Source organism: Rhinatrema bivittatum, chromosome 4 (genome assembly GCF_901001135.1).
Source record: "Rhinatrema bivittatum chromosome 4, aRhiBiv1.1, whole genome shotgun sequence".
In the NCBI taxonomy this organism is placed as follows: domain Eukaryota; kingdom Metazoa; phylum Chordata; class Amphibia; order Gymnophiona; family Rhinatrematidae; genus Rhinatrema; species Rhinatrema bivittatum.
In genome coordinates, this window is record NC_042618.1 from 483,409,581 (window position 1) to 483,437,052 (window position 27,472).

Genomic DNA, 27,472 nt, shown 5'->3' on the forward strand with positions numbered 1-27,472 from the left:
ACGCTGTGCCAGAGATTATACGGGACAAAGCCTGCTGCATATAAAGGACGCTGTGCCTCAGAATATATAAAACAAAAAAATCTTATGGGCCTCACTACGCTGGAAGAGGTTTAAAGTCCTCTGGTTCTTGGTAGATGTCTCAATCCTTTCCTTTGCCAATTACATGAGTTGTTTTACTCCAGGACACACAGTCAATAGCAGAGCCATACAACAGGCCAAAGTTACTGAAATTGGATATGGCACAGCACTCCAACCCAGGGATGCCAAAATGATGTACACAGCACAGCAGGAAAGAGGCATCAAAACAGGCATCCTGCAGGGCACCAGGGCAGAGATGCGAGGGCGCCATACAAAGTGCACATACAGTAACAGCACATCAAGCCAGAAGCACAAAGCACAGAGGCTCAGAGAAGACGTACACAGCACAGCAGGAAAGAGGCATCAAACAGGCATCCTGCAGGGCACCAGGGAAGAGATGGGAGGGTGCTGTACAAAGTGCACATACAGTAACAGCACATCAACCCAGAAGCACAAAGCACAGAAAAGCAGAGGCTCAGAGAAGACGTACACAGCACAGCAGGAAAGATGCATCAAACAGGCATCCTGCAGGGCACCAGGGAAGAGATGGGAGGGAGCTGTACAAAGTGCACATACAGTAACAGCACATCAAGCCAGAAGCACAAAGCACAGAGGCTCAGAGAAGACGTACACAGCACAGCAGGAAAGATGCATCAAACAGGTATCCTGCAGGGCACCAGGGTAGAGATGCGAGGACGCTGTACAAAGTGCACATACAGTAACAGCACAGAGGAGCAGAGGCTCAGAGAAGACGTACACAGCACAGCAGGAAAGATGCAAACAGGCATCCTGCAGGGCACCAGGGCAGAGATGCGAGGACGCTGTACAAAGTGCACGTACAGTAACCGCACATCAAGCCAGAAGCACAAAGCACAGAAGAGCAGAGGCTCAGAGAAGACATACACAGCACAGCAGGAAAGATGCAAACAGGCATCCTGCAGGGCACCAGGGCAGAGATGCGAGGACGCTGTACAAAGTGCACATACAGTAACAGCACAGAAAAGCAGAGGCTCAGAGAAGACGTACACAGCACAGCAGGAAAGAGGCATCAAACAGGCATCCTGCAGGGCACCAGGGAAGAGATGGGAGGGTGCTGTACAAAGTGCACATACAGTAACAGCACATCAAGCCAGAAGCACAAAGCACAGAGGCTCAGAGAAGACGTACACAGCACAGCAGGAAAGACGCATCAAACAGGCATCCTGCAGGGCACCAGGGAAGAGATGGGAGGGTGCTGTACAAAGTGCACATACAGTAACAGCACATCAACCCAGAAGCACAAAGCACAGAAAAGCAGAGGCTCAGAGAAGACGTACACAGCACAGCAGGAAAGATGCATCAAACAGGCATCCTGCAGGGCACCAGGGAAGAGATGGGAGGGAGCTGTACAAAGTGCACATACAGTAACAGCACAGAGGAGCAGAGGCTCAGAGAAGACGTACACAGCACAGCAGGAAAGATGCAAACAGGCATCCTGCAGGGCACCAGGGCAGAGATGCGAGGACGCTGTACAAAGTGCACATACAGTAACCGCACATCAAGCCAGAAGCACAAAGCACAGAAGAGCAGAGGCTCAGAGAAGACGTACACAGCACAGCAGGAAAGATGCAAACAGGCATCCTGCAGGGCACCAGGGCAGAGATGCGAGGACGCTGTACAAAGTGCACATACAGTAACAGCACAGAAAAGCAGAGGCTCAGAGAAGACGTACACAGCACAGCAGGAAAGAGGCATCAAACAGGCATCCTGCAGGGCACCAGGGAAGAGATGGGAGGGTGCTGTACAAAGTGCACATACAGTAACAGCACAGAAAAGCAGAGGCTCAGAGAAGACGTACACAGCACAGCAGGAAAGAGGCATCAAACAGGCATCCTGCAGGGCACCAGGGCAGAGATGCGAGGACGCCATACAAAGTGCACATACAGTAACAGCACATCAAGCCAGAAGCACAAAGCACAGAGGAGCAGAGGCTAAGAGAAGACGTACACAGCACAGCAGGCCGGAGGTTCAAACACCACCCATGTTTCTCTATTTCTGTGAACTCATCACACCAGGCAGAAGACTCCACTACCTTTATTTCTGTGTTTGGAAGATGATCTGAAGAAATAAATTCCATCTGCTGCTAGTACAAATGCAGGAAAGAGTCTAGTTCATGTGACTACTGAGTACAGGAGCTCCCTAAGAGACAGGTATGCGATTGCATTTCTGTGCAGAGCTTCAAATCAAAGCAGAAACATTCATAATAAACTTGTAAAACAATTAGAAGAAGAATACGCCAGCAGTTTAATGCTGCATAGCTCAATCTTAAATCAGCAGCTCTGGAAGAGAAGGGGTTTCTATAAATTAAGTGGGTGGGACTCCAGGACTCCACAGCACGCGCTGGTATCAGAAGCAGACTTACCATAAAGGGTTTTTGCACTGCTCTTCTCACTTGATCCTTTCTCCAAAGGAGCAGACATCGGAGACCCATAACCACTGGGGAAAGATACAAAAAGGCTTTGCTTTATTCACTTACATTTGCACATCACAGAAAGGATCCGGCTGCTGAGGGGCAGTGCTGCTCTTGCTCCTTGTGAGCTTGGCAGGTCATTTTACCCCCAAATGCCTCAGGTACAAACTGCTGCACACAAAACGTGTGGATAGGCGGGCAGAGACTGCTCTCCTGAGAAGGGACTGTCTCGTGCGTGCTTGCAGAGCGCTGGGTACCTCGCATGGGAGAAAAGCACTCACTTATGCCCGTGCAGCATCCATCGCTGTAAGATGCAGGGAAAGTAAGCCCCTGAAAATGTTTGCTAACATTCGCTCAGGTGCAAGCTTATTCACAGATCAGACCGGCATTCCCGTGGCAATGACCACATAATCCAAGGGCTCTGACCTTACAGCACTCGATGGCAAGCGGGCATTAGAATGGGGTTTTATTAACATTCTGCATAATCAGGAGAAAGGAAGAAAATCCTAACCTTCCCCTTATGCAAACCCTCCCCCTGTAGGAAGCAAACGTACAGGTGAAGTAAAAGGTCCAGCAGACAGGACAAGACGACATTTCCACAGTGCAAGCAGAGCTGTCAGAGACAAAACGTGGCAGGCGCCGAGTGTCCATGGACAAGACACAGTGAGACGCTGCTTTTTTTCTCAGCTTTGTGCAGACTTGGATTTGTGTTACAGCGTGGGAGGATCTTCCGACGGCCGTTTAAGCAGGACACGTCGTTTGGCAATACAAGAGGCGTTTGATAGAAATTGTCCTGCTTGCACATATCCCAGGAAGGAGAAGGCTGATGTCATGAGCTGGTTTTGTGATAAACCTCCCCTAAACCTTGTCATTTTCGGGCATTCCCACAAACCATCCATTTTACAATCTCTGTGTGATAAGCTTGAATGGGAGAAATAATTTTTCTGTGAAGAATTCCAAACTGAAAATCCTTGAGATTTTCACGCACTACACTCATATACAACTGAGAGGTGCATTCATTCAAGAGCTTTTCAACACCCCAGTCATATCCTTATTCCGTACATTAACCAGATCCCGGAAACCTTATAATTCTGATGCAAACATACAAAGTTATACAACTGCGACAGCAAACCTTTATGTCTTATCTAGGCATAGCAATGCATTAAAAGATACGGCCACACGCGCAAATACCGGCACTTACAGGCGTGGCCGGGCCCTGCGCGCAAATACCGGCACTTACAGGCGTGGCCGGGCCTGCGCGCAAATAGTGGCACTTACAGGCGTGGCCGGGCCTGCGCGCAAATAGTGGCACTTACAGGCGTGGCCGGGCCCTGCGCGCAAATACCGGCACTTACAGGCGTGGCCGGGCCTGCGCGCAAATACTGGCACTTACAGGCGTGGCCGGGCCTGCGCGCAAATAGTGGCACTTACAGGCGTGGCCGGGCCCTGCGCGCAAATACCGGCACTTACAGGCGTGGCCGGGCCTGCGCGCAAATAGCGGCACTTACAGGCGTGGCCGGCCCTGCGCGCAAATACTGGCGTGGCCGGGCCCTGCGCGCAAATACCGGCACTTACAGGCGTGGCCGGCCCTGCGCGCAAATACCGGCACTTACAGGCGTGGCCGGGCCCTGCGCGCAAATACCGGCACTTACAGGCGTGGCCGGGCCCTGCGCGCAAATACCGGCACTTACAGGCGTGGCCGGGCCTGCGCGCAAATACCGGCACTTACAGGCGTGGCCGGGCCCTGCGCGCAAATACCGGCACTTACAGGCGTGGCCGGGCCTGCGCGCAAATACCGGCACTTACAGGCGTGGCCGGGCCCTGCGCGCAAATACCGGCACTTACAGGCGTGGCCGGGCCCTGCGTGAAAATACCGGCACTTACAGGCGTGGCCGGGCCCTGCGCGCAAATACCGGCACTTACAGGCGTGGCCGGGCCCTGCGCGCAAATACCGGCACTTACAGGCGTGGCCGGGCCCTGCGCGCATTTTCAGAAGGGCACAATACGTGCACAAGTGCTGGGCCCTGAAAAAGGGGCGGGCCAGGGGGTGTGGTCTGGGCAGGGAGAGGTGGGGCAAGACGGAGGCCGGCGCGTGCGCAGATTTCTTCTGTTCCAGAGGCGCAGTAAGTAAGAAAAAGAAAAGGTTTAAATGAAGGGTTTAGTTGTGGGGAGGAGAGGGGAGGAGGGAGGGAGTTTAGGCAGGGGGTAGGGACGTTCCCTCCTTCATTGGAGCGGGAGACGGGCTGATTGCGTCGCTGCACGTAACTTACTAAAATTCCCCCCTCTTCCCGTGTGCACCGCCCGCACAGGCGGCCCATGGAGTTTATAGCGTGCGTGCGTCTTTTAAAATCTACCCCACTGTGTATTTATTGGCGATTGTATATTCTGTAATTTATACGCGTCAGCTACGTTCAAACTTGTAAATACCTGAAGTCCAGTTACCTAAATCCCAACTGCTCAATGCACTTCCGAAAAGAGAGCAAGTGCTGAGTACCTACTTCAATAAAGACTCGTGCTATCTGATGCGAGTTTTTTATATGTAGACCCCCTCTACTGCATTTCGGATTACAATAAAGTGGTAAAACCATCCTTTTGCATAATCTACACCATGCTCTCTTCACCAGCTTTATTAACATTGAAGGGCAAGCTTCCTGGGGAACTTCCTTTCCTGGTGCATATAATATGTGCATCTAATTCAGAGGAGAGGCTATTGCCCTATCCAAATTTAAATCTGTATTGTTCAGTCCCCCCAGGATACGTAACTGCGCATTTAGTGTGTATAAACAAAGATTTGGGACTCCTAGGCTGCCCTCAGCGCCATCGACCTCTCATCGGAAAATCTGGCTCTCTTCCCTCTCCAGAAAAAATTCCCAAACAATCAATTTACCCAATTAATATATTTAACCAATAATGGCATCAGTAACCTCTGGAGCAAATATAACTGAGGAGCCAACAGTATTTTCACTAAAGCAGGGATGGTCAACCGGTGGCTCACGAGCCATGTGCAGCTCTTTAAAGCTCAAAACTGTGGCTCCCAAAGTCCTCCTCACCACTGATTCATACATGCAAACTAGTCTCATCTACTTCCTGCACCCTACGGTATCACCGCTCTCAGCAGCCAGCTCACAAGTTGTAAGAGTGCTTGAGCATGCGAGCGGGAGAGCACGCGCATGTATGCGAGAGTGTGCTTGAGCATGCGAGCGGGAGAGCGGGAGAGCACGTGCATGTATGCGAGAGAGTGCTTGAGCATGTGAGCGGGAGAGCACGTACAAGAATGTGATAGTTTCTTTGAGCATGGGTGGGGTACAGCATGTGGGTGAGGCAGTAAGAGTATGTAAGTGAGTTAGAGAGTCTATCTGTGAGTGAGAGTGAGTATATGCGAGAATGAACCTGTGTTTTGAATGAGTGTATATGAGAGAGAGAGAGAGGAGAATGTATCTGCACTCCGTCCACCTCAACCCCATATACAACAATCTCAGGGTGACTGCATATCAAAAGATCTCAGGTCTGGAGAGCAGGGGTTTTTAATTCCATTGATTTTAATTATTAGGTGTTACTTGATGTGTTAACTGTTTTGAAGTATTTTATTGATGTTTGTGAAAGTTTGAAAAATTTTATATAAATTTATTTTTGGATGTTCTATTAGCCATTTTAAAAATATTTTTATATTAGTATGGTTATACTAATATGATTGTTTTATATTTCTTCAGTTCACTATTTGATGAGGAATGGAGATATTTGTTTTTCCATTGTTGCACTGCATTAGAGGGTCTGGCTGCTTGTGGTTTCTAGATGAACTTATTTCTGCACATTTCTATTTATACTTATATTCAGGCCGATGCAATATCATGCATAAAAAAAATCTCCCCAAACTGGGCACACATCCCCCACTTCTGGGCGCCTGATGAAATAGGCAAATGAGCTGCTGCGCTAAAACTGACGCACTAGGAATAAATTGTGTAACCCTAGTGCATCCAGGAGATGCGGCTCAGTGCAAGGTAGGAAACACAGATGCTCCATTAACAAGCACTTGTTTTCTAAACAGGTTAGGAAAACAGACACTCGTACACTCAGCATCCGTTTTCCTAACCTCACTGCCACTAAGGTTTGTTTTTTCATGTTGCTGCTTCGTGCAGTTCCTCTTACTTAGTATCGTGAAGATATTAAGTAGGAGAAACCACAGAAAAGCAGTATTTTTTTGCTTTTCTGTGGAGCCCGGGGCTGGCATTAATTTTTGCATGTTAAAGAGTGCATGGCAGGTGCATGATTTTTTGCACTGGGGGTAACAGCTAACAGCCTCATCTGCGTGGCATTTACATGTAATGAGTGCCATTACCTCATGCTGGTTTGGATGTGCTAATCCTATTATTGCATCAGGAGTTATTCTAGTGGGCCTAAAACGCACATCCAGCCACGCGCAAGGCTGTGCACTGGGCTGAGTACACTATATTGCATCGGCCTGATTACCTTTCTTCTGACTTTGGGGAGGATCTGTCTGTTTTCTGCATGTGTGAGGTACTCTGCCACTGCAGGGGTGGCTTGTGAACTGCATGCACTGGCTATGGAAACAGTCAGGAGAGTGGGTGTGCTGAGGGTTGGGAATGAGAAAGGGAGGGGGCAGCTGTGGGATTCAGAAGGGTCGACAGCAAGAACTTTACATAGTGATATGGCAGTGCCGGGGTAGGGGGAATGAGCAGCAGCACAACAGCAAAGTGTGTGTACGTACGTGTACGTGTGTGTGTACGTGTGTGTACATGTGTACGTGTGTGTACGTGTGTGTCTGGTGGGTGAAGAGAGATTTGGCTTTTTCTTTCAGACGGGGGGGGGGGGCATCACCCCCCATGTAAAAGGCATGGCAGCTGTGTCTCTGAATTCTGGTTTTGAGGCTCTCAGTGAGTGAAAGGTTCGCTATTCGATCCTGGAAGGACACTGGTAATTTCCAGCTCTCAAGTTTTCCTTGGAAATGTTTAATCGTAGACCTTATTGTATCAAGATGATGGATTTCTTTTTATAACACCCAAGATATTTTATATAATCCAATTGCCCGGGAAGTCCACCCACACAGGGCATAAATGTCCTAACACATTGAGGGCCTCTGTTTTGTCCAAATTTAGTTTAAAACCTGATACTTCTTGGACGTAGGAGAATATATGCAATGCAAGTGGTAGTGTCTCCTTAACCTTAGAAAATAATACAACATCTGGAAATAAGAGTGTCTTTAAAGTTTTGGTGCCCACCATGATTCCAGTGATAGAAGGGGTCCTCGAGTTTGTGAATGGAAGGCTCCAAGGACTTGATAAATAACAGAGGGGAGAGCGGACATACTTGCCTGGTTCCCCTGTATAAGCAAAATCAACAGAGAATGCCCTTAGTATAGTCAAGTATCCTCCCTGGGAAACCAAATGCTTTTAAACTTTCAAAGAGAAAGGGCCAAGAAACTGTTGAATGCTTTAATCTGCATCAGAGGATCGGGGACCTCGCTCCTGTGATCTTTCATCAAAGCCGCATACACTTTGCAGATATTCCCCGATGAATGTGTTCTTTAGAGATTATTTTTGGCAGAATATACTTTAATCTGTGGGCCAGAGCTGCTGCATATATCTTGAATGTCTAAGTTTAGTAACGAGATTGGTCGATAAGATGACCGAGATAATGGATCCCACCCTGACTATGGAAGAACCCTAATCCCTCAAGGAGGGTGGCAGATTAGCTTCTGTGCTCATTGCCTCAAGCCCCTCAGAGTGGCCCAGACATCCGCACTGTGGAGGGTTAAAGAATTAATAGCCCCTAACATTTGCAAAGTCCTTATTGGGGCATTCATCTTTCCCAAATCCACTTCATTTACTTCTGGTAATTCAACGCCTCGTCCAGGTTCTGCTGCAGATAGATTTTGGTAATAATTCACAAACACTTGACAAATGTCTTTTGTTTTAGATCTCTTTGCCCCTCCAGGGCCTATAATTGTATTAATAAATATAAACGTATGTGGTAGACTAAATCTGAAAGCATCTTGCCCATTTTTTTCCATAATATTTATACTTGATATATTGTAAAGATTTGTGGGCTTTCTGGTAATTCGGTGCTTGTTTTAAGTTTTTAAAGCCCTCCACAATCTGTTTGGAAGGACAATGGGTCATATTATGCTTAATTTTTTTTTGAACTGGCTATCAAGCTGTAAAATGGCATTTAGTCTTCTTTGCGTTGACTTTACAAAACTAAATTTCTCCTCTGAACTGCTTTTGCGGTTTCTCAGTACAATAAACATTTGCTTGCGTAAAATATGGACCATTTTTCATATACGCAATCTGGACGTTGTGTCTTGTGCCAACTCTGGTAACATCTTGCCCAGTTTCAGATCAATTCCTCTTTGTACCAGCTGCAGAGTGATCCGAAAGGACTAGGAACTCTACTGTAGTCCATACAAGAGGAAGTTTGATGTGCAGGCTGAAATATTCTCCTAGGGAGTCTGCATAAAAACGGCAAACCTTTCCGATTCCTCATCTTAGCCGTTTGCCCCAATGGTTCATCAGATCTCCAGCAGGGTAGATTTATGGAATAAGCACTACAAGAACCGGGTTGTGTGGAGACCATCGGGCAGGGCTTTCTACAAATGCCCCAGGTGAACAAAACTTCTTTGCACTTTTCAGTTCAACAGAGGAACATGACCCCAGCCGGGAGTTTTGCACTTGGAAGAGAGACTCGAGAAGCCCACATAAAGAACATTTTTCTAATTAAACAAAATGTCATCCACCTATGTCCACTTTAGGAATGTCACTCCCATCCCTGCTGGGCAAGCTGGAGGACACCGGTCTGGTAATAAATAAATAGGAGATTCCTCCCTTACATGTAGAGAGAATTCCCAGTTTTTCAGAACTTAAGTCCTTTGAAATGGAATTCTGTGTACAAACAATACTTGGAAATTCACATTTCTCCCAACCTGAAAGGTTACAAGGGTCCACTACCGACAACATTTAAAGAGGAAGATTTAGTATTGTATATAGGCCTTAAGCCTGAATGTGTATTTCCTGATTCTGCTGGCAACATATTCCACAACCATGTGCTTTGGCAAAGCTCATTACCGGAAGAAGGCAACACCCCAGAGACGGTGCCTGATTGGACAATAAAGCTACGTTCATAATTGGATATTGACTGAAATTAATACACCCAGGATGTGCATCAATGTATTTCTATTGGACAATGAAAAAAGTTTAAAAGTCTCAACCCGGGCAGTCCAGAGCTGAGAAGCAAGCTTGATGCCCAGTTGCCACTGACCTGCGTCTCCAGGAAACAACGACTTCCTCTTTTCCTTGTTTCTTCTTATATATTGTCTTTGTATTGCTATCAATAAATTTGCCTTTTAGATCAAAAAGCTGTCTGAAGGTGCTTCCTGAATACCCGCAGAAAACATATGGTCCTTCGAGCCGGAAAGAAGACGGAGGAAAGCCTAATGCCTGATGCGGGTATCGCGGGCTAGCACACCTTCAGGGATACCTCATTGCCAGCATCGAAGGAAGTGAGGGTGCCATTGATTGGGAGTGGAAAACCGCCCTGAAGCATCCTGAATCTACTTTGAGATTTTTGAGACCTGAAGCACTTCAGTAACCACTTTGAGGAAGTAAGTCTTACTCTCAAAGAAAAGAAAAAAAAAACTGTTCATTAACTTTTATTATCTCTCCACCAATATCTCCTAGACCTTAGCGCGCACTGCTATCTGGCAGATCTTGTACAGTACCAATCAATAAGCCCAAGTTGAATATTACGACATAACCACCTGGGACTTTTTACCTGGAACCCCCGAGGGAACACGTACAGGGACGGAGTGTCAGGTGGATCCCGAAGCGGGAATACGTACCGCCAGAAATAAGAAGCCTTCAGATCCAGCATTCCAAGGAATACGTACTTGGAGCTGGCCACACAGTCTGGAAAGGTAAGTAAACACTTGTCTTATACGAGTGAGTCATAGGTTTTTCCGTTAGTGTACTAATAAGTTCAAAAACAATTGGCAGACTTGACGCTGCCTTTTGGCCCTATCCCGGTTGTTTTGGCGGTAACGCACTGGAGCCCAAGTAATTTAAGTAGGAACAGGTAACCAGTCGAACGGAACGAAAAGGAGTAGATAGGTCTTTAGTTAGATAGTTAGATAAATAGTTAGATAGTTAGATAGTTGTCTGCAGGCTGTCTCTCCCTGCCCCGCTGTGAATACCTTCGTGTTTGAGGAAGTACAGCACACCGGAAGCGTGAATTCACGTACGGTGAAAACTACAATTAAGGTAAGGTTGAACCACTCTTTCTCATAAGGGAGTGGCTACACAAATTTTATTGTTAATACTTGTGTCGTAGTTTGGTCTGCAATATTAAGAGATCCCAAGATGGTAGGAGAGGCTAGTGAGTTAAATCCTTTGGACAGAGTTATTGCCCTGCATAAACCTACTGAGCAATTGATTCGTAAGTGCCATTCTAAGTGGGTAAAGTGGGCAGAAGAGGATGCCTTCCTCGCTTGGCCAGCAGGAGGCTCCTTTGACACGCCATTACTTGTACAGCTCATGACCTATCTGGAAAATAGATATCGAAAGTCTGGGAAAGAAGCAAAAAAATTGGCAGACCATGTCCAAATTCATAGTTGGTTTGTCATGACCAAAGCTTTCCTAGAGAAAGAGGGAGAAATTAGTAAGAAAAGCATGCCCCCGCCCCCTTACAGCACTACTGATGCTGCTTCCCAAATGTCCGGTACCAAATGTCTGGTGCAGAGTACAGGACCCTCACCACCTTTAGAGGAGGTGGTAACCGCTATCGGTTATTCCCATTTAATCCCTACAGCACCGGCTGAGGTGAAACTGCAAAACAGTCCCTCAGTACCGGAAATGCCTATGTCTGGAACGGTTAAGGTCGAAGGTACCTTACACTGTGTTCCTGTTAATGATCCCTCTTCGCAGCCTACACAAGTGGCTGAGGCAACTAGTGCAGCTGAACCTGAACCCAAGTCTGAACCCAAGTCAGAACGTAAGCCTCCAGTGCTTACCCCGTACCCTCGTTTGATACTGACGACAGACAATCCTGATCCAACAGCTCCGGTGTCGGAGGTAAATATCCCTGCTCCACCTCCCCCGCACATACATGCACCACTGAATCTACACATAGATTCACCCTTGTTCAACACCACACCCTTGTTCAACACTGAGTTAATTGACAAGGTAAGGCGGCGAAGGCGACATCTCGCCCCTGAAGATGAAAGGCATGAGACCACGAGAGTTCTTCCGGTCTCTGCCACTACTATTCTCACCCCAGCACAGTACGTGACAAAAATGGAACAGTCTGATACATATGTTATCATCTGGCTTGACATGTTACATGGCTGGACTCTTGTTTTGAGCCCACAGATGAGGGTATACCCCCTCCAAGGGTCTCTGGAACCTGATGATATGAATACAGCTAGGAGTGCCATAGTGGACAATCCAGACCCTTGCTGGTCAGTTAGTCAATGGCAATACATGAGGGATGGTTTAGCAGTTTGGGAGAAATATGAGGGACAATTTCCTGACATATCACAGAAAACCCAGATAACCCAGGCCCCATGGGGAGAACGTAAGGATAAAAATATCTTCCTGCCACCAACCCCAGTAACAGACGCGTTACGTGCGCTGCCCATAGTCACCAAAACTAGCTCTGATGGAGCCCCACGTCCAATTTATATCCCATGGACTTTCACAGATATGCATACCATACTTTCTAAGTTGCCCCTGCTCTCTCGAGGTGCAGAAGGCTGGATACAAGCTTTAGAGAAACACACAATAGGGATGCAACTAGCATTAGGAGACGTTAAAGCTCTTTTTGCTCAGACACCTGGTTTGGAACAGAATGCTGTATGGTCTCGATGTAAGAGATCCCAGGTAATGCAAACTCAGTGTTATGATGGGGATTCCTTTAACCCCCACAGACCTGATGTATGGGAGGCCCTTAGGCACCTGTACCCCAAACAGAGAGATTTCACCCGTTTGTCTGCATCTCGGTGGAACCCAAAAACTACATCATTTGATAATCATTTACACTCTTTTCAAGAAGTTTTCAGTCAAGAAATGAATGCTCCCTACAATGAGCCTAATTCACTTCCTTTTTTCTGCCATATGTTTTTGCAGACCCTGCCTGATAAATTGCGGTTAGCTTTGTCTTCCGTGGTAGGCATAACTGATATGTACTGGACTCAAATGCATAATCAATTCTTACACCATGTGCGGAAGTTCGAGGAAGCTAGAGAGAAGCCACAGGAAGAGCTGATGAAAGCACAAACTAAGGTCTGTGCCCTGCAGCTTAAACAGCTTCAGGAACAGAAAACTGACGAACAGAACAGTGGGGCTGCAGATAGCCAGGATTGTTTTTATCAATCTTACGATGATGGTCAATATCAGAGAGGAAGGCCTCAAAGTAGAGGGAGGGGACGCCCAGCAGTCCGAGGTCAGAACACAGGACCCTGGGATTGGGAGAAAGATAGAGAAATATGGGAACAAGAGGAAGGCAGATACACTCCAGATTGGCCAACACCACAACGCCGTCTACCAGACGTGCAGTGTTATCAATGCGGACATTATGGCCATTATAGTAGGGATTGCCATTATCGACGTAACAACAGCTTTTTGTCCCCAAGAGGGAATATTAGAGGCAGATATGCTGCAAGGGGGGGACCGAGTAGACCCCCACCTGACAATAGGCCGCCACCACCACAATTTGACCCTAATCACTGGAGGAGCAGTGGCAGTCGGAGCCAATACGTCCCTCCATCACAATGACGCCAGGCTTTAATAGCCAACATACATGTCCCCAGATAAAGTGAGTTCACACTTATCAGAGAAGGTATCTGCGTACGTAGGACCTTACATTGCCACCTTAGTGAAGCTTGGACAGAACACAGTGTGAACTTAATATGAAACACAGTTTTAAATGGAACCACATTTAGTAAGACTATCCTTTAGGATGATCTCCTTATTCTGAGCCTTATTTTTATAGCTATTGCTTGCTTTACTGCAATATTCATTTCAGGACAAAGAAGCTAAAATAAGAATTTGCTTACCTAGGATATTTGCGTACATAAGACCAGTAAATCCTTGCCAGCCTTCCCGATGTCTGTCATGTAAGCCGGAGTGACACGCGTTGTATACAGGAACCCCCGGTATATAAAATCCTCCGGTATATAAAATCCAAAAATAAATAGATATGTCTCTATAGACTTTGTCTGACTAATTACGTGCTGTCCCTACTACAGAAGACAGCAGCCGTGCACTGGGATCAGATGCATGTGGTCAGTCAGTTGTTATCTGATTGAGAACTTTTGTAGTGCCATCACAGATGTTTAACGCCCTAAAAGTAATAAGCTTGTGGACAGATATAACGGGTTGCTAGGCTTCCTATGTTAATGTATTTACAGGTCTTATTGTTCAAGCTATTAAGATTTATTTGTGTTACCATTTGCAGGTATATTTTAGTATAAGCATTTTTAGTATAAGTAAGTTAATTTTTAAACGGTACCATATAGTTTTAAGTGTAAGTTCCTCTTTTCAATGTGAATGTATTTTTATTAAGGTGATCACCAAGCGCATGCGATACCTTCCTCTTACAACATGTTATTTCCTTTCTGCTTTAAACTGTACATTTGTGGTATAAGAGGGATCAAGGGGGGAGCGAGATACACCTCCCACCAAAATAAATCCCCTTTGCTCTCAACTTTACATACTGATTCTTTATTACGTTACTGACTTCACATTCCTTTAATACTGAACTTGAGTACTGACAAGAACATATACTAGTGTTAGAATTTAGAGTCTGAGCTGCTGAATTATGATTCTGAGAGGAGAATTATGAATTTGAAAGGACATTTTAACTAAAGAGTCAAACTGTATCTTAACAGAAAAAAAAAAAGGGGAAGTTGTCTCTTGCAAACATGCAGAGTACAGCTTATCTGTTCTGCCAGCACTAGCTGTACTACGAACGGAAGAGAAAAAAAAAAGGAGAAATAGTTTCTAGTTTAAAATGTAGCATATTTAAGTATTAGTTATTTGATATTTGAGTTCTAATTATTTTAATTATTTGATATGACACATTGACTATAAGCTCAGAACATTATTGATTAAATTTATTTAATATTATTGGTTGGAAATCTATATGTACAATATTCGAATTGTATGCTAGTATTTACTTTTCAGGTCTTCAAGGACTTCTACCTTTTCGATAGGACTTCTACCTTTTTGACAGAATTCTGAACTTTTATTTTTCATACACATTTTTGAATTTTTGATTTTTGATCCACTTTTCTTTTGATACATTTTTGATACGAATTTTGAGCTCAAATTATATGTTATCTGTTGTTCGTCCCCTGTGATGAAGACAAGGAAAGTATATTTGTTGGATGGATGAGTGTATGTCAGTCCAGTATGACTTATGTTTAATGTAATGTCTGAAATATTCGTTATTTGTGGTTCAGCTTACCACAGATGACTTTTCTTTAAATGCTTAATTTGCTTTTATGCTACTTTACCATATTAGGTATCTGAAACTATTAAAGAAGCACATATTCTCACTAGGCCGTGATGAATGAAAAGCTGTTACACCTTACTGAAAGCGTGAAAACAACATTTATGGGACTCACTCCATTCTTCCCATCCCTTCTACGGAAGTTTCGGCCTTAACACAGAATTCATCTTCCACTCATCACTGAACTTTACTACTCTTGCTTGATTATATTTTGCCTTTATGTTGTTGTACTCTACATTAATGCAGTTCTCATGATTGTGTGAATCTTATTGCCCTGATCAGATTAGATCCATTTCCAATTATTGTCAGCTCTTTACACAAAGACTAGCTGTTATGCATTACACCACACTATGTTTTGTCAAATGTCATTGATAATTGATTGCCATATACTCCAAGCCCATGTGCCATTCTGCAAATGCCATGATTTGGATGTCTACATACATCTACATACACCTACATGTTACACACCACATTAATTTAAGATACTAAAGTTTTGCTGCTATTCCCAGTTCTCTCATATCCATTATATGATTAATTAAGATGATCATTCATCCCTAGGTCCCATAGATAACTGGTTTGACTTACCATCTATGATTTCATTATTGCTTTCCACGTTATATTCATCTCCAGTTGATACACTCTGCCCTTTTTAGTCCAGACTTGTTCAGACATCTGCGTGTCAGTGAAAGACCGGCGCAATGTGCTGCAGCATAGTTTGTCAGTTCAGCCTTCACGCCGTTCTTGGGCAGCTCATGTGAATAGGCTGCACAGACCAGCTATAGCTATGCCCAAATTGAAGAGAACATGAATGGCTAGTGATTCTAGAGGTTTAATGTAGTCCTAAATGTTTATATAGTTATTCTTGGTAATTGAAGACAGAATTATGACATTCATTTGATTTCCCTATTCTTAAACACCACACAGTTAGAGTTTGCAGATACCATCCCATTGGTTACAGAGATTTCTTATCCCTCATCCATATTAATGTCTCCTTCGACATCCTACTCCTAATTCAGATTTTAAGCATTTGTTTATATTCCCAAAATGTTCAAATGCATGGTAGGCTAAGACATAAGTACTAGTACTCCCAAGCATGGTGTTGCTTCTATTAATTAATTCCAACTATTGCTTCTGCTATGTCTCAAATACTCTCAAGTTACTCTCAAGTCACTGCAGTTAGACAACGTCTAATGATGAACATCTCCTTCTGAAGCTAATCTCCTTCTGAAACTAATGAGTGAGATTTTCTTAAGGAAAAGATTGCATTTCCACAGAATTTGGTTTAATTGATGGGAAACACAGTTTAAAGTGGCTTACATTTCTAAGTGAGTTTGCAATGGTTAATTGTGAGAATGAATGAAGTTTGTTATTTTAATGGCCTAGGATATCATCATCGGTGAAGACAACAGAAAGCCTTTCATTTAACAGCAGCAATATTACTTCCTCAGGCTGTTATGCTTAACGATGACGGGTAAGCACCAGATAGCAAATCATTAGGATTGCGTACCCTGGGCAACCTAAGACAGTGGCATTAACCCTGAGTAGAATGATGGATTATTGCTTCAACCATTCTAACCATTCATTTACAATCAATAATCAATCATTAAGTAGATCTATCGATTCATATGCTGCTAATAGGACCACATTACAGAATCTTGGATCAACTGGAAGAAGGCCAGAACAATACCTGAATGAAGAATGAATGTGAGATTGAATGACAATAAAACAAAGTACAAAATGAGTATACCTGAACAATTGTGATTGTGAGTGTGAGTTGTATAAATTACAAAATGAGTATGCCTGAACAATTGTGATTGTGATTGTGGATGTGAGTTATATAAAAAGAATGATTCAACACCATAAGGAATATGGAAGCCATTTTTAACAGTCCAAAAAGGTGGATCATACTAAATTGATGCTATGACCATTTCATTCCAGGAAATACAATCTCAGCCTTTCATTGGTGAATCGTTTCCCAAACGATTCAAGGGGGGGAATGTATATAGGCCTTAAGCCTGAATGTGTATTTCCTGATTCTGCTGGCAACATATTCCACAACCATGTGCTTTGGCAAAGCTCATTACCGGAAGAAGGCAACACCCCAGAGACGGTGCCTGATTGGACAATAAAGCTACGTTCATAATTGGATATTGACTGAAATTAATACACCCAGGATGTGCATCAATGTATTTCTATTGGACAATGAAAAAAGTTTAAAAGTCTCAACCCGGGCAGTCCAGAGCTGAGAAGCAAGCTTGATGCCCAGTTGCCACTGACCTGCGTCTCCAGGAAACAACGACTTCCTCTTTTCCTTGTTTCTTCTTATATATTGTCTTTGTATTGCTATCAATAAATTTGCCTTTTAGATCAAAAAGCTGTCTGAAGGTGCTTCCTGAATACCCGCAGAAAACAGTATACAAGCTAAGGCAGAATTAACAGTTAGGAAGAACTGGCTACCCCAGGCTTTCTACCTACTTTCTGTGATTCTTCTAGCTTGTCTTGCCTCTTTTTCAAGACCTGAATAAAATTCTGTCCCAGAATATAAGTAGAACAAGAACAGCATAAGGAACTGTTAACAACTCTCCATTACAGAAAAACCACCAGAATGAGCGCCAACTCTCCCAACCTCAGTGGGCAGATCTCTGGACTGATCTGTGGTACTACAGAAATGAAATCTAGCAGGTAAGAACCAAAGTTTCCTTTCCTGTATGTACCCAGATTAGTCCAGACTCCTGGGATATACCTAAGCCCACTAAACCGGGTGGGACCTAGAGAGTCTTGCTTGCAGAACGCTCTCACCGAAACACGCAGAAGCCAGAGCCCCGAAATCCAAGCAACAGTGCCGGGTGAAAGTATGCAGCAACTTCCAAGTCTCTGCCCTGCAAATCTCATGCAATGATACCTGCGGCACCTTGGTCTAAGAGGCTGCATGTGAATGCGTCGAATGAGCCCTCAAACTGTCCAGCACTGGCCGACTCTTAGAGCTATAAGACGACATGATCGTCTGTTTAAGCCAGCGTGCAATCGTAGCTTTGGAAGCCTGAAACCCCCTGTTCTTATTTCAGAGAACAAAAAGGGGATCAGACAAGCAAAATGAATTTGTGACCCTCAAAGTATCTTAGCAATGTCCGCCAAATATCCAAGACCTTCAGCTCCCTTGCATGAGGAGCGGAGGAATCCAAGTCCAGAAAGGCCGGAAGTTCCACAGTTTGTTTAACATGAAAACCAGATACCACCTCTGGGAGAAAAGAAGTCACCATGCGCAGACACCCTCCCGTTTCTGAAGTCTGCAGAAAAGGATCCCAGCATAACAAAGCCTGGAGTTCCAAAATTCTCCTCACTGAACAAATGGCCACCAGAAACACCACCTTGAGTCAAATCCTTCAAGGTTGCTCTCCTCAAAAGGTCAAACAGAGCCTCGCATAACGCTGTAAGCACCAGGTTATGACTCCACGATGGGCATGCCTTCCTCACCGTCTGATGCAAATTCTTCGCTCTGTAAGCAAGTTTAGGGGTGCAGGGACCTGTCTGCTACAGGACACTTCCAGTTGCACTCTCACTGTACTTCATGATCTTAAGCTCAGGAAAAAGACAACACGTTCTCCTCAGAAACAGATGTTTATTTATCATTTAGAAGATAATAATTCCTGTCTCTAACATCCTGGCCACTAAGCACCAGTTTTCCCTAACCAAAGTTCTGTACCATGGGGGTACATAAACCATTGGGCGATAGCACAGAGGAGAGGCAGAGTGAACAGCAGACACATATACGGAAAATCACAACAAGAAGATGTGCGGCATACAATACACTGGACAATAATAATGTAACAAACATTTATTTTACATCTGCACACAGAACATGCTTACTGTGACTCCAACATCTTACAATAAACGTACACATGGTTACTGTGACTCCAACATCGCTCTAAGCTTCAACAGCAAGAGGAAATGGAAAAAAGGATTTGCACTCACAAAGCGGGGAGTAGCTGGCTTGTTACGGCGGTTACTACCCCAAACCAAATATGCCTGATACTTCACTTTCAATGCATATCCAGCAGAGCTCTCTGCTTCAACGGCAGGGGAGAAGAAAAAAGGGTTCGCACTCACAAAGTGGAGAGTAGCTGGCTTGTTACGGCGGTTACTACCCCAAACCAAATGTGCCTGATACTTCACTTTCAATGCATATCCAGCATGGCTCTCTGCTTCAACGGCATGGGAGAAAGACTGATACATCACGAATTTCCAGCATAGCTCTCTGCTTCAACAGCAGGGGAAAAAACAAAACAAAACTGATACTTCACGCATATCCAGCATAGCTCCCTGCTTCAACAGCAGGGGAGAAGAAAAAAACAACCAACAAGGGCTGTACAACATAGTCTAGGTAAAACAAATAAGCATGGGTGTAACTTGCTTATTGCGGCGGTTACTTCCCCTACTACCCCTAACTAATCAAGCTTGATATTTCACTTGGATGCAGCTCCATCACTGCGCTCTACATTAATGGTGGGGGTGGAAGGGGAATAGAACAAAGAGCTAAGAGAAACAGATAAGTATGAGAGAAAAAATGTGTGAGGCTTGCTGGGCAGACTGGATGGGCCGTTTGGTCTTCTTCTGCCGTCATTTCTATGTTTCTATGTGCACGGTATTTAGTATGTAATTTACAGTATTGTAAAATTATATACTAAATTGGGGCACTGTCCAGTATACTGTATGCCGCACATCTTGTTGTGGTACATAAACCATGCCATAAACCTTAGCCTGCTTAATGGATTAATACTTATGGCTAACTTACTTACCCTGGCCCCAGCTTCAGGCGATCTCCCTATGTTCATCTCTGAAGCAGACACTGGCTGGAGGTCTGGAGAATGTGGGCTGGGGGGAGGCTTCCTAGGCTTGGTACTGGCAGAGATGGCGGGCAGTCCAGGAAGGAGACAAGCTTCTGGCTCTGGTACTTCCCAGGCTGTCTGGGCTTGCTCTCGCCTCTCACCATCTCAGACTCTGTGTCACTCTCCACACCCGAGAGGGCATCTCCTCTCTCCAGTCTCCTGGCCATACCTAGTCTTTTTCCTCCTCCATAGCAGGGGGAGAGCTGGTCTGCTTCTGGTTCCTTTTCTTTCAGGGGTTCTTCCCAACGGTTGCGCCTTTCTTATTTGCCTCCCCCCCCCCCCCCCGTCATACTTTCCAGCTGATAAATATGCATAAGCTCATGCATAATCATGTGGTGGGTGGGTGGGGTCTTTGCCGCATTACAGGTCTTTTCCCCCTCCCCATTTCTTTTTTTTTTTTGGGGGGGGGAGGTGTCCTGCCATGTATATCAAGCTGTATGCCAGAGTCAGTGTTTTCTCTGTCTCAGACTGCCCACCCTTCTTTCAAAGGTGGGGGGTCCTTCTAATCTCTGGACCTGCCTTGGCCAGTCTGCGACTTCAGCTTAGGAGCTTAGCTGCTGCATTGTCCCTCTGTCTTTTTATTTTTACAGGAGAATACACCAGACAAATCTTGATAAGGTATCCTTCAGTGTAAAGTTCTCATCTGAGTAAGGTCTCTTCTCTTTCACTGTGACAGTGTCCTGGCCTGTCAGTCCACTGCTCTGCATATTTCTTGGCTATTATGATTCATATTTGGTGCTTTCAGTGGTAAAACATGGGATATCTCCCTACAGTTCGAGTTTTTATCCAATTCCACCAGTTTAAATAGTTCTCTATTTCCACACAGTTACACCTACTGTTTACCTCTTATTTATTCTTTATTATTATATGCATTATGTTTACTGTTTGTTTCTATGCATCATGTTTACTGTTTATTGATTTCTGGTTATTAATCTTTGTTCTATGTACACCATATCCATGGTAATTAACAATCTGGTTATATGTAAACCGAAGCGATATGTACCAGTACATGATCTTCGGTATATAAAAGTCTTTAAATAAATAAATAAATACAGCTCCACCGAAGGAAATGTATGACATCCAAATGTGCAGACAGGATATAACCCTGCACCTTACTACAGAGACAGCCCAGCACTGCTACCTGAACCCTCAGAGAGTTAAAGCCCAGACCCTTAACCAACCCCTCCTGAAGGAAGGTCAAAATATGCAACACTGAAGCTTGGAACACCTTCACATCCCTTGCCATACACCAAGACGAAGACCTTCCACACTCGCACATAAGATAAAGATGTGGAAGTCTCCCTAGCCTGCAACAAGGTGGTGATAACTGCTTTGGGATAACCCGTCCACCTAAGATGCTTCCTTACAAAAGCCAGGCTGCAAGACAAAAGTGAGCCGCCTGGTCAGAAAATATGGGGCCCTGGTGGAGAAGATTCTCTAGATGGCTGAGCCTCAGGGGCCTGTCTATGGCCAAATTGATGATCTGCAAACCAAGCATGGTGTGGCCACTGCTGAGCCAGCAGAACTATGGCCCCCAGATGTTTTTCTATGCACCATATCACCTTGCCTAAAAAAAAAAAATACAGCAACAAATTCTGAGGTCACGGAAGCACCAGGGCATAGACATCCTCTGCTATGTGCTCTTCTTCTTCTGTTGAAGAACAGAGGGGCTTTTGCGTTCTTTCTGGTCACCATCAGGTCCATACGAGGCGAACCCCATCTCCTGCAAATGAGGCTCATCACCACTTCTAAGAACTCCAACTCTCCAGGATCCAACGCCCTCCAACTCAGGACGTTCAACTGCACATTGTCCACTCTGACAGAGCCCTCAAGCCGATCACACAACCATGACAGAAAAGTAAGTAAAGTGAATCGCACCGCTCATCACTGACTGATAGACCAAGAACCCTCTTTCCTTGACCCTGAGACACTGCTCCCCAGCCCAAAAGACTGGCATCAGTAGTGACTACCACTCAATCCAAAACTTCCAATTCTACCCCATGCTCCAGATTGGTCCGAAGCAGCCACCAGGAAAGTGTGTCCCTGCTTCCCCCTCGAGCAGCAGAGAAAGCTGAAATCTGCTGAAACTCCTCAGACAATGGGCTTCACCACAAGAGAAAAGCGCTCTGAAGAGGCCACATATGCACAAATCCCAAGGGACTAACTCCAGGGTGGATGCCATGGAACCCAGGACATGCAGTCTCAGAACCTGGGCACTGAAAGCTCCAACATACGACGAACCTGACCCTGAAGCTTCAGAATTCCCAGCACCTGAAGAACCTGTGGAATCAAGGGCCAGAGCTCCTCCTTGTGAAAAAGCCAGACCAGTTTGAGGTCATCTCCTTCAGCCACGGGAACCTCTTCTGGGTTCCCAGTCAGGTCTGGGTCCTCCTGCAGGAGATCTGCCCACGGGGCCTCCCCTGGGGAATTCCTGCAAATCTTCAGAATTGTCCATATCCTCCTGTGGGTCACTGGCGGAGGACAGACTCAACAGATGCTGAATCCTGTCAGACCGCTTACCCTTAGCAGGCTTGGTCCCAGTGCTTGAAGAGGGACCCCCCATGGATCAAGGTTGAGACTTACTATATCCCCCTGATGCCTTCTTAGCCAAGACGGCCTGGTGCATCAACATAAACTCAGAGGAAAAAATCTGGGAATCCTCAGAGGCCCGGTCCTGTGGAGAATCCACAACATCAAGAGGGAAATCCTCCTCTTCAAATTGCCCTCGCGCCATCCTGGTGTCCACCCCAGCCGGGTGGAGAAATGTCAGGCTCATCCTGAGGCTGCTGAATACTGTGTGGCCGAATCCAAATGGCCACTGCAAGGGGGAGCTCCAGGAGAAATCCTGGCCTGGCGCGCAGATGATGTCCTAACAAGAGAGAAGGGCCCTACCAATGCGCCCTGCACAGCCAAAGCATAAATTCTGACAATTTAAGCACGAATGAAACCCCCCTCCCCCTCCACAGGTCCTGCAAACCATGCCATCTGGCTTGGCTTTGTCTGTATGTCAGACACCACAAGCCTCACCATGTATAGCTGTGTGCCTCAAGAGTTCAGCCAGGCTCGGACCCGAACACCTGGCAAACACCCCCAGGCATCTGGAGTACTCTCAGACACTGCCCGGCAGAAAAAAGTAAAAGCCTCATCCTTTTTTTTTAATATATTATTATTAAATAACTTTACTGCAAAAAAGATACACTTCCATGCTTCTCCTGGGCTCTCACTGAACTGCCAGCAGGTCACCAGGCTGCCTCATGCGGGTTGACTGATCTGAACCACCAGATGTTCGCCCCTCGGAATCCCTGATAGAGCTAACAAGGGTCTCCAAGCCCCTGCTCACCCACCTCAACCAGGGAGGATAGCCCCACCAGGACGCAACACCCCGGCAGGAAATCCTCCTCCTGCTCTCCTTTGTCCGTCCCCGTCCCCCCCCCCCCCCCCCCCCAGACTGCAGGTGGCACACTTGGTTATATAGCAGTGTCGGTAAAACTTTCCTCGGTCTCCATCTTCCAGCAGGGGTACAAAACCCAGGAGTCTGGACTGATCTGGCTATGTACTGGAGCATGGAAGTTTGCACAGCTTGTGCTATCTGGATCAGCGATAGCTGTTGCCGATTGAATTGTTCCTGTACACTTCTGCTGGGTATACTGGTTTTGTAACATTATCTGCAATTGCTGTTGTCCCTCTGTGAGGGTTTGTAGTGTTTGCTCCAATTTGGCTTAATGTGGTGTGGTGCCACAGAGGCTTCTCTTCTCAGAGGGCTGCTGTCCTGTTCAGGAGCTCAGAGAAGACTTTAAAAACATTTTTTTTTAAATCTCTCCCTTTTGCCTCAGGGAAGGAAAAGAAGAATGCAAATGTTAGCCTCTGTAGCTCTGACTACGCTTCCCTAGCTGTCCAGGCGGGGCTAGCCCCCTTATCCTACGATGGTTAAATCCCATGCTGCTGCACCATCAGCCTCCCAAAAAAAGTTTTCTTTTTTTTCTTTTGAGCAGGTCCCTGTTCTGTGCAGTTGCTTAGAACGGGAATCCTACTACTTCCACCATACGCAAAGCTGTGGGAACAGCCTGTGACTTGGAAAATGTGCAGAAGGGCAGAGGAGTTTGGACTCTGGGTCTCTCTTCACAAAAGCCAAAAAAAAAAAAAAAAAGGGGCTGCTTATCCCAGTAGTCTTAAAAATAAAGTTGCAGAAATGAAACACTAGTAGCTTTGACTTCTGTGCGCCTCGAGACAGCAGCCAGAACAGCTTCTGAAGCTTGGGGATGGCTTAGAGAGTCTCTCCGAGCCAACAAGTCAGAAGCATTGTGGCTATCCAAAAGGAGCGACTGTATAACAGCTGTTCCCCAGATGTGCTCACCATCCTTAGTATTACTTTTACTAATCAGATTTATTTAGGTTACATTTTTTAAATCTGATCTTAGGTTTCCCATACATGTGTCAGACTGGATTACTGCCCATTGCTTCCATGAGAAGATTACAAAAGGTTTGATCATGTGACTCCACTGCTTACCAGTCCTCCCTGGACTGAAATGTGAAATCCAAGCACTTCCTAGTGCTTCTCCTTTACGTTTATCAATTTTACTTCTATCTTATAAGCAAACCCGCTCTTCAGGCTCTGCTCACCTGCATTTGTTGACGTTATCTTCTTCTGAAATGAGGTTGGAGTCTACGTGATCCTGTTTTACTTATCAAGCTTTACCAATTACAGTCGGGCAAGGAATTATTCTAAAATTTAGGAAATGTATTAAAATTTGGCTCTTTACTCAGGAATTTGATTGCTACGTCTTAAATGGAGTAAATACTTTACATTTGGCTTTTAAGGTTTTATTTATTGTATGGTTTTACTATAGTTGACAAGTTTGGTTTGGTTTGTTAAATGTTACTTGTGCTTTTAATTTTGTTTTATTTTTGTGTTAATGTATTTGTGTATTATTGTGTTTATGTAGCTTTGACTTGATATAATATTGCGAATATTTCATCATACATCACTATTTGCACAACCACTTTTCGACTACAGAACAAAAAAATATTCAGAAAACTACTCAAAACCTGGCTTTTCAGACAAGCCTACAAAGAAGGGATAGGCTAAACGATCTCTCTTCCATCCCCAAGAAATGTATTCACCGCTAAGCACTTTATTACTCACAAACACCTCCCAAACGTTTACCTAGCATCATACCCTGTTGAGACTGTTAATAGTAGGACAGTTCCTACTTTATCTTGTCTTATTTATTCTCTCTTGTTTATACATTGGTTCATATTTTCTCTAATTCTAACCTCCCACAGTTACCTTGTAAACTGCAAGCCCGTTCATTTAAACCTATGTTCGCGAATTGTTTTCTTGAGGGTAGGCATGCGCCAGCTCCCACAGTTATTTATTTATTTATAGTTTTTTTATATATATACCGCGGCACGTGTGGCACATCACCTCGGTTTACAGATAACAATAACTCAGCATGATGCTTTACAATTCAACAAATGTTATATAAATGTTATATAAATGTTATAACAAATTAGTTATGAATGTAAACCGTTGATTCTATGTACACTGTTGTTATACCTGAAAACCGGAGTGAAGGCCATTCGCTAAACTTCGGTATATAAAAGCATACAAAATAAATCAAACTAAACCCATAAACTACATTTAACAGAATTTGTAGCTCCTATGTACAATTCTACCGAACTTTAGAAAGAATATACAAATGTGTATTAAATGTAACAGGTGTGGATTTAGGTTCTGCCATTTTTAACACGATGGGGAGAAACTGCTGCTGGGTAGCTGGAAAAGCTGAAGGCTCGACTGGATTGAAATAGAAGCGTCATCTGCTAATCTCATGGGCTCTCCAGATAAAAACAGAAATTGCGATTCGGTGATGTGAGATTTTGGAAGGAGTCTGTATCCACTCCTGCATGTTTGCAGACTGTGTTCTCATAAAAAAAAGAAAAGTGTGTAAGCCCTCTGGACAGGGATCTACCAACTGTACCTGAACCTTTAAGTCACTGAGCAAAGATTTGGAAAGGCAAATACTTAAATCCAAATACCTCAAAGTAAGGAGATGGCTGCCTTTTCTTGGTTCTGCAGAGTATCCATGAAAGACTACCAGGCCCATACAGCACTGTTAGCCCGTGGTTGGATGCGCGTTTTCCACGTGTTAGCTTTACCCCTTATTCAGTAAGGGGTAATAGCGCGTCGAAAATGCGCGTCCAACACACCCCCCCCCCCAATCAAGACTAATAGCACCCGCAACATGCAAATGCACATTGATGGCCCTATTAGTCATTCCCGTGCGATTCAGAAAGTAAAATGTGCAGCCAAGCCACACATTTTACTTTCAGAAATTAGCGCCTGCCCAAAGGTCGGAGTTAATTTCTGCCGGCGCCGGGGAAGTGCACAGAAAAGCAGTAAAAACTGCTTTTCTGTGCACCCTCCGACTTAATATCATGGGGATATTAAGTCTGAGGTCCCAAAGTAAAATATAATTTAAAATAAAAAAATAAAAAACATTTAAAATCAGCCCGCGGGTTGGAAACCGGACGCTCAATTCTGCCGGCGTCCGGTTTCTGAACCCGTGGCTGTCAGCGGGTCAGAGAATTGATGCCGGCAAAATTGAGCGTTGGCTGTCAAACCTGCTGGCAGCCGCCGCTCCTGTCAAAAAGGAGGCGCTAGGGACGCGCTACTGTCCCTAGCGCCTCCTTTTGCCGCGGGCCTTAATTAGCATATTTTTATTTACTGTATCGTGCGCACAGGACACTTTATAAAGGAAAGCAAGCATGCCTCTTACTTTATTGAAGAGAAATTCACAGGATGGCAATGAGAAACGTGCCCGTTCATTCTCGTTCCCAGCACGATATCCTACAAGAAACAGAAAAGCCCACATCTGTCAGATAAAACTCCCGGAGGGGTAGCCCTGTTAGTCCATAGTAGCAATGTCGACACTGAAGCTGGTGTAATCCTATAGACCAAAGGTTATTAAAGCAGAAGGTTTGCAGGATGGAGCCACTTGTAGTCCATCTTACTGGAGGATGTCAGCTGTATACAGCATGTTAAAACCTAATAGAGACAGACAGACAGGCAAGAAGCACAGATAAGAGATACTGTGCGGGAAGAGGGGGAGTGAATTAAAACAGCTGGGCCAGCTGCAAGGATTGTCCCCTAGTCCTTGCATTACCCAAAAGAGTAAATAACCGATTCACATCTACTCGTTCTAGACCTCTCATGATCTTAAAGACCTCTATCATATCCCCCCTCAGCCGTCTCTTCTCCAAGCTGAAAAGTCCTAACCTCTTTAGTCTTTCCTCATAGGGGAGCTGTTCCATCCCCTTTATCATTTTGGTAGCCCTTCTCTGTACCTTCTCCATCGCAATTATATCTTTTTTGAGGTGCGGTAACCAGAATTGTACACAGTATTCAAGGTGTGGTCTCACCATGGAGCGATACAGAGGCATTATGACATTTTCCGTTTTATTCACCATTCCCTTCCTAATAATTCCCAACATTCTGTTTGCTTTTTTGACTGCCGCAGCACACTGAGTCGACGATTTC

General features: G+C 45.0%; 1 protein-coding gene across 4 annotated transcripts in view; it reads right to left on the bottom strand.

Annotated features, from left to right (window-relative positions):
- EPS8 (epidermal growth factor receptor pathway substrate 8) overlaps positions 1-27,472 on the bottom strand; it is a 226,652-nt gene that overhangs the window by 145,872 nt on the left and 53,308 nt on the right. For all 4 annotated transcript variants that reach the window (XM_029597370.1, XM_029597372.1, XM_029597369.1 and 1 more), the window contains 2 exons: positions 26,712-26,782; positions 2,480-2,553 (listed from right to left, as the gene is read on the bottom strand). In XM_029597370.1, coding sequence (XP_029453230.1) covers positions 2,480-2,553; positions 26,712-26,761 — 124 coding nt within the window. In that variant the 5' untranslated portion in view covers positions 26,762-26,782. The remainder of the gene's footprint in view (positions 1-2,479; positions 2,554-26,711; positions 26,783-27,472) is intronic.